Raw genomic sequence first — 16,866 nt, 5'->3', positions numbered from 1 at the left:
CATATATGTCCTTCTCCATATCACTGATACAAACACTGGGCAGAACAGAATTTGAACAGAGTCCTGTGATATGTCACTAAAGACCACTCTTTGAGTTTTGACATCAATTCATTAATCAGTATTCTCTGGATTTATCTGTTCTACCAGCTAGGAAATCAACTAATCTTGCTGTCATTCTACATGTGTCCCTCTCGCCCACAAAAATATCAAGGGGACTTTTTTTTTTTAAGGCAATCGGGGTTAAGTGACTTGCCCAGGGTCACACAGCTAGTAAGTGTCAAGTGTTTGGTCTGAGGCAGGATTTGAACTCAGGTCCCCCTGACTTCAGGGCCGGTGCTCTATCCACTGTGCCACCTAGCTGCTCCTCAAGGGGACTTTTGTCAAATGCCTTACTGAATCAAGTCAAGCATTTGTCAGATGCTTTGCCTTAAAGCAAAACTTCTTGCAGACATCTGGGTAGTTAGTCTCCCCTCACTACCATCTGGCGCCTTCTTACTTCTACAGCCTTCTTGTACTTTGTTTCCCTCCACACGTTCTCTGATCCAGCTACTTAGCGTTCCTTGCACAAGCCGCTCTATCTCTTAACTCAGTGCCTTTCTTCAGGCTGCCCTCACTGCCTGGAATGCTTCCCCTTCTTTCTCACATGTGCCTTTCAGTCTGCCTGGCTACCTTCAGTACTCAACTCCAACACCACCTCCTGCGGGAGGCTGTTCCCGGTACCTTCCTCCCAGAGATGATAATGTCCCATCTACTCTGCACGTAAGTTATTTACCAGGTGTCTCCCTCATTAAAATGTGAGCTCTTTGGGGGCAGGGGCTGTCTTTTCCTTTCTTTGTATCCCTACACACACAGTACAGTGCCTGGCACAGAGGAAGTACTTAATTCATAAATGTTTACTGACTGATGATCTCTGAACCAGTTTGTGATCTGTCTCAGAAACTCATCGGTCATTCCTTTCATCTTTCTGACGGTTTCTAAGATAAAACTCCCAGTGTCCACTAACTCAACTGCTCCAAATGCCCTGGCTTGAACTAAGTTCTCCTCTTCCCTGCTTCATCCCGGCAAGCATCAGTAAGAGCAGTTGGTACACCTGTGGCCTTACCTTGTCTCTGTTTTTGCAGGAGAATAAAAGACTGCAAAAGAAAAGGGGAAAGGAAAACTTTAGTTTAAAAATCATGGTAACATTGGTGCTCTATGCATTATGCTTTTTAAAAAAATTTTATTTTACTTCTAATTTACAGAATAAAACAAGCATTTCTATGACATAGTACAATAAAAAAGATGATTGCATATGAAACAATAAATCTACTACATACAACCTGTTATTCCTTTCACACAAAATTATCATGTAAATTTCTTTTTTTTTCTTCCTCCTCTCCCCGCCCTAGAGATAGCTACCATTAGACACAAATAGGTACATATATATATATATATACATATACATATATATAGAGAGAGATAGATGTAAAATCATTCTATACACATCTATTTATCAGTTCTTTCTTTGGATGCAGCGGCTTGTTTTTTTTTTGTTTTTTTGCAATTGGGGTTAAGTGACTCGCCCAAAGTCACACAGCTATTAAGTGTCAAGTGTCTGAGGCTAGATGTGAACTTCTCCAAGTCCTTCTGACTCCAAGGCCCGTGCTCTATCTACTGCGCCACCTACCTGCCCTAGATGGTATCTTTCTTCATATGTCCTTTATAATTAATTTGGGTATTTATAATAGTCAAAATAACTTACTCACTTAAAGTTGTTCTTAACACAACATTGCTGTTACTGTATACAATGTTCTCTTGGCTCTGCTCATTTTGCTCTTCATTATTTTGTGCAAGTCTTTCCATGTTTTTCTAGGATCATTGAGCTCATCATTTCTTATAGCACAGCAAAATTTCATCACAATCACAACCACAACTTGTTCAACCATTCCCCAATTGTTGGGAATCCCTACAATTTCCAGTTTTTTGCCACCATGTAGGTTCTTTTTCATTTTCCCTAATTATCTTTGGAAATAGATGAAGTAGTATTGCTGGGTATAAGTAGTTTAATAACTCTTTTGGCATAATTCCATATTGCTTTCCAAAATAGTTAGATTAGTTCACAATTCCACCAACAATGAATTATACTTTATAATAATTATGCAACCTTTATAAAATAACTGGCAGATAAAATAATAAGTCACTCATCTAGGTAATATTATATAAAAATAACCATCACATTTTCCTTGTAGCAAGTCACTCACAAATTGAAGCCAATTGATTTTGTTGTTAAGATAACATTGATTTTTTTTCCTCACTCATTTGTTACAATTTGAGGATTGTGATTTAAAATTTGGATGGTAGCTTTGAATAATGTTTTTATTGCACTGTACATGAGTATAGTAACAGGAATAATAGTCATCTACCTTAAACAATATTCTATAAATAAATGGGCCCAATTTTACAAAGGAAGTAGGAAAAATAAAATTCTAATTCAACCACTTAAGTTCCATTCTTATGATTTGAACATGTCTTCAATAGTTATCAAAGAAAATTGTAGTACAATTTGTACATTGCCCAACATTTCTCCTAATAGTCCCATGGTGTTTTTTCTCCTTGTCGTATCTACCTGAAACCAAGAGTACTCAGAACAATGCTCGTAGCTCATAGTTAATATAATCATTTTAAGTAACAAAAAAGGTGGAAAGTTTTTCTTTGAACCATAGTAATCAAAAGCTGAAGTGAGCAGATGTAAACAAGTAGATTCCAGTCTTGGGTGTTTCTTCTCTTTCATTATCAGCTTTTACTACTACATACAAGAATTCCTATGCAGTTTCTATTTTTAAAAAATGCATAGAATAAATAAGAATCTAGTCCAAAAGTGAGGATTAGAAGACCAGACAAATGCTGAAAAACAGACAGTGGTATTTTCTGGGTAAAGGTTAGGTCATGCCTGTCTCTTCAGTTATTAAGAAGAAAGACACAAGTCTGACATCATTTAATGTCTATAAATAGATTGTGGTTTTACTTCTAAAGCTCTAGTAAGAATTAACAGAACTCCTTCTGTCTCCAATTGCAATCCCTTTGTAATGTGGCAGCTTTGAGGTATCTGGGTGGCACAGTGAATAAAGTGCTGAGCTTAGAGTCAGGAAGACCTTAGTTCAAATCTGACCTCAGACACTTACTGTATGACAATGGGCAAGACACTTGCCCTCAGTTTCCTCAACTGTGTGAAATGGTAATAAGAACTGTAACTATCACAGGTTTGTCAGTGTAATCAAATGATTATTTGCAAAGTACCTGGCACATAGTAGGCACTGTAAAAATGATTATTCTCTCCCTTTTCCTCCCCTCTCCCTTTAAGACTGAAATCCTTAAATTCCATCAGATAAATGTTATATGCATCTGGAATATTTCAAAAACCTAATTTAAACCCTATATATTCAGATCTTTGCCATGACAAGCTTTTGCTAGTTCTGCCACATTATTATTTGTGGAGACAGATTCTCTAAGACATTATTTTCTTTGGGAGATCCCAAGCAACTCTGAAAGTTTCGTAATGACTTTTACTTCCTTAGGGTGTATTGTTCCTTCTTCGGGATGATTACTTTAATTGATGTCAATAGATTCCATGCTTCAGGTAGAGGTTGAAGACCAATATCACCATCAATATTAAGAAGTGATATCTCTAAAGAAACCTAGAATGCTACAAAACACAGAAGGAAAATCTGTCAGATAGGCTACTAATCAAGCCAAGGAAAAGGTAGATGAATCTTACAGGTAAAAGGTAATTTTCTTAATTTTCCTGTTTCTTTTTTAAGGTAACTACATTTCTGGTTAGACATACTCAAATTCCATAACTGTGGGAAAGTTGAAAATAACAGGTTGAGAAGACCTTATTTCTGTCAGTTTTTAGTCACCTAGTGAGTTGTGAAAGTTAGAGCATCTTTTCTCTGTGTTGTGTTAATATAGTTACAAAGCCTATTTTCCATCTTTAAACGCAGAATTCTCATAGGTCAGAAAATAGCCAGTGAAAGTAGAAAAAAAGTGAATATGACTAAAATTTTCACCCATTGCATTTTTATATGATAATTTTCTTGGCTATATACTTTTTCCTCTTTGTTTTAGAGAACAAGCCTTTTAGATGCTGTGCAAAGACATCTATTGTCAACTATCTGTGTCCAAAGCTGAAAAAAAAATCACTATAATTCACGAACTAGGATTCTGATTATACTTCTGTTCTGAAGGATAATCAATGATTTTAAATGAGACCATGTTTGTTGACTGAAGGTTTCAAGCAATAGAAAGTCTTTGCTAGCCTATGGTGCTACTAAGGAAAATAAAAATCTTTAAAAATAAAGCATACTTGTTGAAATTCATATGTACTTTTATTTTTTTAAACACTGATGGCATTAATCAAGATAGAATATAAATTATAAAGGTTGACAGCAGATAGGTGAACAGAATTGTGAATTCCCAAATTTATTTATTGATCTTGTCTTTGATAATATCTTTCTGACAGCTTATAGTTCATATTAACATATATATTTCATGAGACAAATTTGTTTACAAAATAAAGAAAGTTTCAAAAATAATCATTCATTTACTTCAATGGAAAAAATATTTTTAAAGGACTTCTATATGCAATCCTCTGTGCTATCCTCTAGGAATACAAAGATAAATATGAAATAGTCTGCTCTCAAGAAGCTTGAAATTTAAAGGAGGGAAATGATGGTCAAAGGATATAAAAAGGCAATCTTCAAAGGAAGAAATCCAGACTATCAATAGCCATATGAAAAAATGCTCCAAATGACTAGAGAAATGGGGGGATAAAAGGCACATCTATATACTATTGGTGGAGTTTAGAATTGATATAGCTATTCTAGAAAGCAATGTGAAATTAGGCTCCCTAAATCACCAAACTTTATGTGCTCTTTAACGCAAGTGATACTTCTACTAGGCCTATATCCCAAAGAGATCAAAAAAAAGAGGAAAAGGCACAACTGTTACCCCTGTGAGGTATAGAGCCATCCGAGCTCCCCACCCTCCATATTTGCAGTGCTCCAACTTAACTACAAGGCAGGCAACAAGGCACAAAAATATTTATAGCAGCTATTTTTATGAGACAAAACTGGAAGCTAAGGGACTGTCCTTCAATCACAGACTAGCTGATCAAATCATGTTATATAAATGTAACAGAATACTATTGTGCTGTAAGAAACAATGAAAGGATGCTTTCCAAGAAATCTGGGAAGATTTTTATGAACCTAATACAAAGTGAAATGAACAGAACCAGGATGACAATTTTTACAATAGCAACACTGTAAAAACCACTTTGAAATATTTTAAGAACTCTCATCAATACAATGACCAAGTAAAATTCCAGAGAGGTGGATGGAAAGAGAGGTAATGAACTCAAAATGTAAAATAAGACAAACAATTTGGACATGAACAAAGAAATTTGTGTTAGATGACTGTGCATATTTCTCACAACATTTTTTTTAATCAAAGGGAGAGAGTAGGAGAAGCAGGAGGAAGAAAAAATAAATGTTTGTTCATTGAAAATCAAATTTAAAAAAAAAAGAAACCTAATAGGAGAGATGGAAGATCAAGTATACAAAAAAGTCTAATTTAAAGGAAAGTAAGATAAAGGCAAAGGAAAGATCCAGGCAAAATGTTATGGGAAATTTGAGGAGAAAGATCACTTTCAAATGAAAGGTTTGGTCAGAGAAGACTTGGTGGAAGAGAAGAAACCTGTGGTGGGCCTTGAAGGAAGGAAGAAACTTCATTAGATGAAGAGGGAGTGGTGGAATCCCTTCCAGTCACGGAGGAAGACATGAGCAATAGCATAGAAACTAGAGAGGTAAGGATAAGACTGGGAAAACAGAGGGCAGTCCAGTTTGACTAGACTGTAGGGTATATGAAAGGGATTCATTTAAGATAAGCTTGTACAGGTAGGTTGGAGCCAGATTGTGGAGGACCTTAAATGCCAGGATAAGGAGTTTATATTTTATTAAATAATGAAGAGGGGAGAGGATTCTGGGAAGATGGCGGCGGAGTAGGTGAGAAAACTTTCGGCTCTCCAAATTTCCTCCACAGAAAAGACAGAACATTGCCTGGGAGGAAATGTAGAGCAGCAGAAATAAACAAAAGGCAAGGTAAAGCAGTTGTTCTCCTAAGACAAGCTAAGAAGATCCCAGGAAAGACCCGACCTTCAGAACCTTCAAATGTTCTGCCTGAGTGAAGCTCAAACACCCCCGGGCCAACTCTGTGGAATCAACAAACAACAAGACCTGGGAGCAGCCAGGTTGAGAGGCAGCCTTAGCCTTAGAAACGTCATCTCACTGACAGTGTGGGGGTCTCACCACTAAGTAGAGGACTGAAGAATCTTCCAAGCTTAAGGGAAGTCAAGTCCTGCTGTGCTGACCAGACGCGTCCCAAGCTAGGCTGCTGCGCCAGGGGAGAAGGAGCTAGCACACACTTGGTGAGTGCAGTAGTACAGGGGCAGGGACCCTGCTGGTTGTGGTCACTTGTAGGAGAGCAGAGTCCCTGGTTCCAGTTCGAAGGCAGAGACAGCTTAGTTTGCAGCCACCCGAAGAACCCCAGAGAGCAAGATCATTTGCCCGACAGCGTGACTAGAGGCTCTAGCCATGGCTTAGGAATGGAGAGGAGAGCCCAAGGTTAGGCCTCATGACAGACCTCAGAAAATAACAATAAGAAGGACCTGAGACTTGGGGCATTATTCCCCATATCTCAGGGCTAGAACTTGATCACACTAATAGCTGCTAAAAACTAACAAACACACAAACAAAAATAAATAAATACATAAAGATGAACAAGCAAAGGAGAAAGAACCCAAACATAATAACTACTATGGGGATAGAGAAGATCTGGGTTCATATTCAGAGGAAGATAATGGAGCTTTAAAAAAAAGCTTTTTCAATGAGAAACATCAAGCACAAAAAGATTTCTTAGAAGACCTTAAAAAGGACAGTAAAAATCAAATAAGAGAGATCAAGGAAAAATTAGAAGAAAAAAAGAGTTATCCAAGAAAATCAAGAAGATTGTGAAAAGAAAGTCAATCAACTTGAAATAGAGAATCAAAAACTCAAGGAAGAAGATAATTCCTTGAAAACTAGAATTAGGCAAAGGGAAGCTAATGACATCCTAAAACACAAAGAAATAATAAAACAAAATGAAAAGGATGAAAAATAGAAGATAATGTGACACATCTCATCATAAAAACAACTGATCTGGAGATCAAGGAGAAATAATATAAGAATAATCAGACTGCCTGAAAATTATGATAAAAAAATCTTGATACAATATTATAAGAAATTATTAAGGAAATTGCCCAGAAGTTCTAGAACAAGAAGGCAAAGCAGATATAGAAAAAAATCTACCAATCACCACCTGAAAGAGATCCCAGAAGAAAAATGTACAGGAATATTATAGCCAAGTTTCAAAGTTCCCTGGTTAAGGAGAGAATATTGGAAGCCACAAGAAAAAATTTAAATATCATAGAGCTACAATAAGGATTACATAAGACCTAGAAGCTACTATAGGAAGGACCTTAAATCTTGGAATACTATAGTTCGTAGAGCAAAAGAGCTGAGGTTATGACCAAAGATAACTTACCCAGCAAAGTTAAATGTAATCCTGAATGAAAAAAAAAAAGGATATTTAATGAACTGAAAGACTTTCAGGTATTTGTGACAAAAACAGCAGAACTAAAGGGAAAATTCAACATGTAACATCCAGGAGAAATATAAAATAAACATTAAAGACCAATTATAAGGGATTCAATAAGGTCAAATTGTATACATCTTATACATGAAAACATCAGTTCTTTTATGACTGTCACTTTTATTTGGGTAATTTGAAAGAAAGACTTGGGCTGAGCATTTAGCTCATACAAATGAGGCAAAAAGGAAAAATTGATACAGAAGACCCTAGTGGCGGGGGAGGTGGATAGTACTGAAACCTTACTCTCATCAGGAATAGGTTAAAGAGGGAGATAGATATATTTCTCTAAATTTAGAAAGAAATAAGAAAGCAATGGGATAGGGTGGGGGGAGAGGACAAGGGAGAGACTCTTAGAGGGGTGAGTAGGTTAAAGATTAGGAGGCCAAGGTGGCAGGTAGAAGTAAAACAGAGGGGTAAGGAAGGATAGGGTAAATAGGGTGAGAAGGATAGTGAGGAAAAATATGAAAGAGGAAAATACACAAGTAATGGTAGCTTAGAATGTGAATGGGATGAATTTACCCAGAAAACAGAAATGGATAGCAGATTAAAAATTTGAATTCAAAAAGATGTTGCTTTCAAGAAACATTATAAAAATGAGAGATACACCAAAGATAAAATAAAGGGCAGGAGTAGAATGTAGTATGTAAAAAAAGCATGGATAGTAATCATGATGTCAGACAAATAATTAAAATAGATCTAATCAAAAGTGAAAAATAGAGAAACTACACTATATTATTCAATATTGTTTTAGACCATTTAAAATACCTAGACAGTATAAAATACCTGAACACCTACCTGTCAGAACAGACATAGGAACTATATGAACATAAACATAAAACACTTTCTATACAAATAAACTTAGATCTAAATAATTGAAGTAACATTTATTTTTTGTGGGTAGGTAAAGCCAACATATTTTTAAAAATTACAATTTTATCTAACTAATCTGTTCAATGTCATCTCAATTAAATTACTAAAAAATTATTTTACTGACTTAGAAAAAAATAATAACAAAGTTCAATTGGAAGAACAAAAGGTCAGTAACTTCAAAGAAACCAGGGGAAAAGATGTAAAAGAAGTAGATTCAGCAGTATCAGACCTTAAACTACATTATAAGGTGAGAGCATTGTTTAAGTGTAAAAAGGATAACTTCAATTATTTTAAATTAAAATTTCATGTATAAATAAAACATGTAGCCAAGAATAGAAGGAATGCAGAAAATTGGGGGAAAAACTCTCATAGATAATCTCTTAGATAGGATAGAATGGGGTTGGAATATTGCTGTGGTATAGGAAATGATAAGTTGGTTGATTTAAAAAAAAAGCATGGAAAGATTTGGACTTATGAAGGAAGAGGTTATTCACCTTCATGACGGTAGGAGGAAATAAACATATTATGGTCTTACATATATGTGTATGAGCATATATGTGTATATTTATAGATATATCTATGTATATATATGTTTGTATGTAAGTATAAATATATACATGTGTGTGTATGTATATATATATCCATATATATATATATATATATCCATGCTTAATTGCAGCCTTCTTTAGGGTGGTGGGGGGAATGAGGGGGAAAAATAAAGTAAAAAGTGCACAGCAGAAAACAAAAGAAAACCAACAAGGAAGCAAAGAAAAGCTGGGCAGCTTTGAAAACAATGTGTAGTATTTATTATATAGGTTTTCTTGAAATGGAAATTTATTGTTTTATAGTGAATCCTCTCTTACGGTCTGCAGTGTACATGGCAATGTTTCTTTGTTCTTCTCTTATTTTGTATTTAAGTTTAAAATAAACAATTACCAAAAAAAAAATAATGAGGAGACACCAAAGGGTTTTGAGAAATGTGGCATAATCTTAGCAGTGTGTTAGGAAGACTACTTGGGCAGGAGGGTGAAAGATTTGGAAAGAGGACAGACTAGAAAAAGGAATACCAGAGAGGATATTGTTTGCAATAGGCTAGGTAAGAAGGATTTTGGATAATTGAGGTCATGGGAGAAGAAAAGTTTACCAACGTAGAGAATACAGAGAGAAGATGACAGTAGCAGTACAGAAAGAGTTAGATACTGCAAGATCTGGCAACTGCTGAAGAAAAGGGAAGGGTCAAAGATTTACTGGAAATTCCAGTCTATGTGACTAGGAAAATGGCAGTACCACTAGCAGAAACAGAGAAATCATAGGAAGGATAACATTTAGGATAGAACCCCATCTATAAAATTAGGTTATACTAGATGATTTCTGAAGTCCTTTCTAACTCTCGGTCTATGCTAATAGAATCAAAGAAATTATACCTTGGATGGTATAGAAATCATCCAGACTAATCTCATCATTTTATAGATATGGAAATTGAGACCTAGAGGACTTAAGTGATTTACCTAAGGTCATACAGGTAGTGAGCAGCAAAGCCAAGATTAAGTCCTCTAACTACAGATACATTGTTCTAGGATAAATTCATTTTTAAACATGTAGGGTTTGAGGTGCTTTTAGGATATATATCCATCAGACATTTAGAAAGAATGAACTAGAGGTCTGGAAGAGAGGTTGAAATATAGATTAGTGATTCTTTTACACAGAAGTGAGAAGAGGTGATCATTGAAGTCATTGGTAGTGGATAAGGTCACCAGAGAAAAGAGTTTAAAGGAGATAAAAGGGCCTAGTATTGAACCTTGAGTGATACTGACATTTAATAATTTGGAAGAGAAGCAGCCAGTAAAAGAAAGAGGGGCATCCAGAGAGATAGAGAACTACAGCACAAAAGTACTGATGGGGTGCTTATGCCTAGTCCCCAGTCCTAGGACTGTATGTCTCCCCAGCCCAAAGACCATATCTCTGGCATGGGCCCCAGTGAGGCTAACTATCTCTCCCTGTTACAAGAACAAGTTGACCTCTGTGGGATTTCCCTCGTATCAACAGGACTATCATGTACCAGCAGAACTATCATGTACTGATTGCCAAAGTTATTGTATGCAATCCAGACATCAAGCCACAGACGTCAACTCTCAAAGTTATCTTGTTACAGACAGATGTAGAGATGTACAGACCCATTAGAAGCCCCTCCCCACCCCTGACCACGCTAGGAGTGAATGACACCTGTGCCCAAGGTATAGAAACTGTATGTTCACCACTCAATTAGCACACTTGCTACGCAATTCATTGTACCTTTTCTATATAAGCTTTAGCATCACTCCTGTTAAGTTTTGAGTTCCCTAAAGGAACTCTGCCTGCCTTTATTAGTGTTACAATAAACTTTTTGCCACCTGCCTAGAAAACTGCTTGAGTCCATGAATTCTTTCCAGACAACTTAGCCCTGTACCTCAGTATTTTGGGATCCCTACATCCCTAAATTGCATCAATACCATGTTATGGCAGCCAAGGAAAGTAAAGATATCACAAAGAAAGGGGTGTTTCACAGAGCTAAACACCACAGAGAGGTTCAAGGATGATGGGGAAACAACTAGATTTAGGGATATGGTGGTAATTAATGACCTTGGAGAGAGCTCTTCAGTACAGTAGTGGGGATAGAAGCAAAATTGCATAAGATTGAGGAGTGAGTAGTTGACAAGAAAGTAGAAGAGGCAAGTGCAGACTATTCTTTCTAAGCATTCAACAGTGAAGCTGAGGAGAGAAATAGAATGATCATTTAATGGGATGGCAGAGCCAACACTAGAGTTTGTTTTTAATATGATTTTTGTTTGCCTTTTTGTTTTCTTCTTAGTATCTTTCTAGTCTGAGGGGAAGGATCCAGCAGGAAGAGAAAAACTGAGAGAAGTGATGAAATTATGGAACAAGGCTACAGAGGAGATTGAGAGAACAGGTTGGCTTCATTGAGAAGGACCACCTCTTCCTCTGAGACTGGAAGGAAGAAAAGAGGATTAGAGAAGTGAAATTAAGAGAGTTCATCGCCAATGACCTCAGTCTTTTTGGTCAAATAGGAGACAAGGTAATTTGTCGAGAGGTATATGAATGTGAAGTTGTAGGTTAGGAGGAGAATGTTTTAAACAGTGCTGGGAGAGGATGAAAAAGAGTGCATAAGAGATTAGTCAAAAAGATTTCCATGTTTCAGATAGGGCCCAGAAATTAGAAAGCAGACATTGGCAGCTGACAGTGAGCAGTAAGCACAATTTTGTGGTTTCCTCCAGGAATCAGCAGAAGTCATGGAGGAAAGTAGAAGTTAGCCAGGACTGAGGGTTAACAGGGTTGAAAAGGTGGAAGGTCAAGGTAAAAAGGGACTGAAGGGTGAAGAAGGCAAGGGAACTCTATTGATTTAGCTGACCATGGGGTAAAGACTGGGCAGAGAGGAAAGTGAAACCAGAACAGGATTGACAGATTTGGACAAAGGGGAAAAATCAAGAACCTTCCTATGCCAAAATCAGTAGCCATTATGTAAAATATTTTTCAAACTGAAATCCCAATAAAGTGACCCTTGGCTGCCAAGAATTCCAGTAAAAAAAAAAATTTTTTAAATTTCCAGTCAACTAAGCAACTAGAAAATTTTAAATATACACTAAACTATTTTATATTGGATATTTAATAACACATATTTCTATTAAGACTGGCTATCTTAGCCATAAAACACTAAAATAATTTCTTGAAAACTTGTGTATGTGAAATGCCAATCAAGCTTGATTACTATATTACAAATAGGCTGTTATGTGGGAGCCCATTCTGCCATTTGGTTGAGAAGATTGCCATCTACTGGAATAACAGACACTGAACACTCACCCCCACTATTTAAGACTTTATATTACATGAATCGTACTAATAATAATAGTAATACTACTTACGTCATAGCATAATTTCTTCTTTTAAAAAGTAGCTCAAAAGAAACATGAAATCAGCAAATTTAGAGAATCCACCCCCACCCCAAATGTTCACATGGACTATTTGTGCCCAACCTATAGTAGAACATTCAGAGTTTGTATGGGTCTGATCAGCCACAGTTGGACACGCTGTAACTTGACTCTAACATAGTGATGTCATTTTGGTCTTCTTAGAGAACAAAGGACAACAACCACTAATAGAACCACCGAAGGGAAACTGTGATAGCAACTAGGCACTATAGAGTCCCATAACTACTTGGTCACAGATCAAGTTACTCTAAACTTTAAAGTCTAAAGATACAGCTGTGTTATAAATTAGTCCTGTCCCATTATTCAAGGAACTATGACAAGAACTACCTAATTGATCCTTATTTTTTCATCACTTACCTTTTTTTAAAGAAAAAATATTTTAAATAAAGAAAAATGTTTACCCTTACCCTACTAATCTCCAACTGTTATTTCTTAACCCCCGTTTTCATTTTGCCACATTAAAATAATAATAATAATTTCTATAGGTAATATACCTGACATAAGAATTATCCTTAAGGAAAGGTATGATAAATTTTGTCTTGCACTGCTCTTGTCCACTGGTACCTTCATTCCCCCCTTTCCCCAATGCATATATATATAATATGCATTATACACAATGTGTGTGTATATGTATATGTATGTGTATATATATATATACACATACCCTCATATATATACATATACACAGACACACACGCACACTCTTTCAGAAGGTCCATAGCACACTAGACAGTTGTTGGAAAAGTATGAAATTAAGGAGAAGGTAGCTCCATTAAATGGTGTTTAAAATGCCTGTAGGGGTCATATACATATATATACATACATGTATATATATATATATATACTGTTATTAAAACTAAAAGATTGAACTGTCCCTTCCACACCCTTCCCTGGTCCAATTTAATTTATTCAATAAAAACACTTATCAAATGCCTACCATGTGCCAAGTTGCACTAAAGAGGTTGCCCTTAGGTATTTTCACCTTCAAGAATGTCCCAATGTTCATTATAATCTGATTTCACATGTATAACAACCAAAAATCATGGTTAAAGTATTATGCTAGCTGTCAGTGTAGGAGATATTACAAAAATTAAATAAAGCACTATACTTGTTCTTAAGGAACTCCAGTTAGATACTTTAACCAATTTCACAGTATGCTCTGTTTTAGTTCTTTATAATATCTTCCACAAATCTTTCCTAAAAGAGTGGTGATAGGGAAATACACTTCTTGAATGTTTAAAGATCTGTCACATCATGGGTGTGGAGACTCCCTCCAGATGTAGATTACAACCCTTTTGTAATTTAATGGTCTTCTAGGGTTCTTGGGGCTGAAAAATTCATTGTCCTGCAGCCAAACTAGAGATGAGTCTCTCTGAATTTAGCTGGGCTAGTCCTCAGACAACTGACAAGTATGTTGACCCATATTTGAGGCCTTTCCAAGTTGTTGTGCTTGCCTTCCACTTAGCATAACCTCAAGAATCCAGAATCATCTCCATATCATGATTGCCAAGGAAGGCTTTAGTATGGTACAAAATAAAGACACAAAGCACTTGAATGACATCAAATTCCACTTGCCTCATTCTCTTGCTCCTAATAACTCCTATACTAATTGTCCAAACTACTCACTTAAGCATGTGTTTTATATGCATATTATATATTCATTTTATATTAATATGTAGTTTTATATGTATATGTTTTTTTTCTCTCCCACTAGATTGTAAGATTCTGAAAGGGAGAAATCTGATCTCAAATAGAGCACGGTACAATGGAAATAGGTCTGCAACTTACTACCTGTCTGACCCTGGGCAAGTAATTTAATCCCTGCACTTGAGTTTCCTCCCCTATTAAATGAGAAAATTGAACTAGATGAGGTCCTTTCCTGGTTTAAATCTCTGATCCTATTTCTTTATATCACAGCACCCAAGAATAGTGGGTGAGAGAATAGCTCTATAGAGAATAGCTCAATACATTTGTCAACTGATCTCTCACCCTAGTCCATACTTTTGTAAATGGGGTTGATAGTATTCACACAGTCAGTAGAACATCCACTATATATATTTTAATAGTAATAGCAAAATCCAGGATTTGTACTGTCCAGATAACATTCTCTTAATTGAATGTCCTTCACCTTTAGCACTCCCTCCTCTCCGTCCCCTCACTTAAATTTAAGCTGCATTACTCCTTTCATTGCAGAGGTGAGAGGCTATGAGTGTGAAAGATTGCATGTACTGTTGCTATGCGGGTTGGTTTTAATGTTCTTTTTTTCTTTTTTAATTTTATAAGAGGAGAAAGATACAAATGTGACAAATATAAAAGGCATAAGTTAAAAATTACAATTAAGAAGTTCAAAGTGCAAACAGAGCAAGCTAACTAGTTGGACTATTTGGGGATTGAAGTCACAACCTCTAGCAACTACTCCAAACAAGTTTTCAGTACAGCCGTTTTTTCAGTCCTGTCTGACACTTTGTGACCCCATTTGAGTTTTTTCTTTGTTTTTGGGCAAAAATACTGGAGTGGGTTTAGCCAGCCATAAAACTGGATCTGGGTACGGAAATGGATTGGAAATAACCCCTTAACAAATAAAAGGTGAAATTGCAGAAATCTTGTAACATAATCTCCAGAAAGACTGTTAACACAGGAGAAACAAGGTTGGAGGAAATGAGTAAAAGACTGAAATGTATCTGTCCTAACAACAGGTTAGCTTTTTAATTAACAATAAGTCAGTTCTCAGGGCTGCTCCGTGGATAGAGCACCGGCCCTGGAGTCAGGAGGACCTGCGTTCAAATCCAGCCTCAGACAGATAACACTCACTAGCTCTGGGCAAGTCACTTAACCCCAATTGCCTCACCAAAAAGAAAGGGGAAAGCTATTTGAAAAAGCCATTGACCAATAAGTCAGTTCGCAAGGGGGGGAAGGGGGGAAATCAGCTTCCACACCAGTGTGTCAATTTTCCAGCGCGATTAATTGGAGTTCCCGAAGCACTCTACCAGACTTTAAGACCTGTAAGGCCAGTTAGTCCAGCTTTGTCATTTTACAGAGGAGAAAACGGATCCTCCGAAGGGTGAAGTAGCAGGGCTAGATCGGAATTCCAGTCCTCCCTACATCCTGCGCTTTTCCCACGCCCCCACGCCATGCCTGGTAGCAAGCATTCTGTTTGCTCAATACCTCTAAAGGCCGCCGTGGGGTCGCAGGGAAGTTTTGGATGGGGGACGGCCCCACTCCACCCCCCCCCCCCCCCCCCCCCCCCCCCCCCCCCCCCCCCCCCCCCCCCCCCCCCCCCCCCCCCCCCCCCAGCCTGGGTCCGGAGCCACGTACCACTGCCCGCAGGTCTCGCTTTACAAGACGTCCAGAAGTGCTCTGTCTGACAACCGTATTCCATGCATGCCCAGAGGCTCCAGCCGTCCCGAGGCGCTCTCCTTCGCCGCGTACAGCGGCAGCCGCTCCTCCTTCCCGGGCCGCCGCAGCCGTGGGTGCGTGCCGATGATGTGGCTGGCGCTGCTACCCAAGCCCCGGCTCGCGCTCTCCTTGGTGCTGCTGTTGTCAGGTTGCCAAGGGGACCCTCGCGTGTGCGCGTGCGCTCAGGCCTCTACCCCTCCCCCACCACCCCACGCTAGGCTCGCTCCGCCCCCGGGACTTCTTTTCACTCTGGACTTCGTTCCGCCGATGCAGTCTGAGTTGCCGGCGCAAGGGGAGAGCAATAGAGACGGGGCACGTGGGCACACGGGCGTAACGTCTTGCAAGGCACTCCCTGGCTTCTCCGAAAGGCCGGCAACCTTTTCTGATGCTGATGGTTGCAAACTATGAGGCCCGGGGCCAGGTACTGGGCATCATCTAGGGAGACTTCAGTAGTAACAGGGTGGCGGTTTCGCTGTTGGCTAGTCTTAGAAATACCTTTACTACCACCTCCACAATCATAGGCTAATGGCGAACGTTTATACAGCACTTAAAGGTTTGCCAAGCGCTTTACGTATGTTATCTCTATCTGTAAGGTAGGTGCTGTTATTATCCCCATTTTACAGATGAGGACACTGAGGCTAATGGAGGTCAAGTGATTTGCCCAGGGTTAGTCATTACTAACTACCACTAAGTGGCTGAGGAAGAATTTGAATTCAGGTCTCCTGACTCCGAGTTCAGTATTCCATTAACGACTACACCACGTAGCTTCCAGGATCTGGTGTATTTACATTAGCTTAGAGCTGCAAGGGACCTCGGAAGTTAGCTAAATTCATTTCCTTTCATTTTACAGCTAAGGAAAATGAATGGTTTGCCTAAGGTCATGTAAGTAATATGC

The 16,866-nt window shown here is 37.9% G+C and overlaps 1 protein-coding gene across 1 annotated transcript in view; it reads right to left on the bottom strand.

The window, feature by feature from the left end:
- The window catches only part of THEGL (theg spermatid protein like), a 68,024-nt gene extending 52,004 nt beyond the window's left edge, over positions 1–16,020 (bottom strand). The window contains exons 1-2 of the mRNA XM_027836446.1: positions 15,891–16,020; positions 1,103–1,133 (exon numbers count right to left, since the gene is read on the bottom strand). Coding sequence (XP_027692247.1) covers positions 1,103–1,133; positions 15,891–15,954 — 95 coding nt within the window. The 5' untranslated portion in view covers positions 15,955–16,020. The remainder of the gene's footprint in view (positions 1–1,102; positions 1,134–15,890) is intronic.
- Positions 16,021–16,866: the final 846 nt, after the last annotated feature.

Source organism: Vombatus ursinus, unplaced genomic scaffold, assembly GCF_900497805.2.
Source record: "Vombatus ursinus unplaced genomic scaffold, bare-nosed wombat genome assembly UNPS02014818.1, whole genome shotgun sequence".
Classification (NCBI taxonomy): Eukaryota; Metazoa; Chordata; class Mammalia; order Diprotodontia; family Vombatidae; genus Vombatus; species Vombatus ursinus.
The sequence above is the reverse complement of the archived record's forward strand: the minus strand, read 5'-3'. Positions and strand labels throughout refer to the sequence as shown.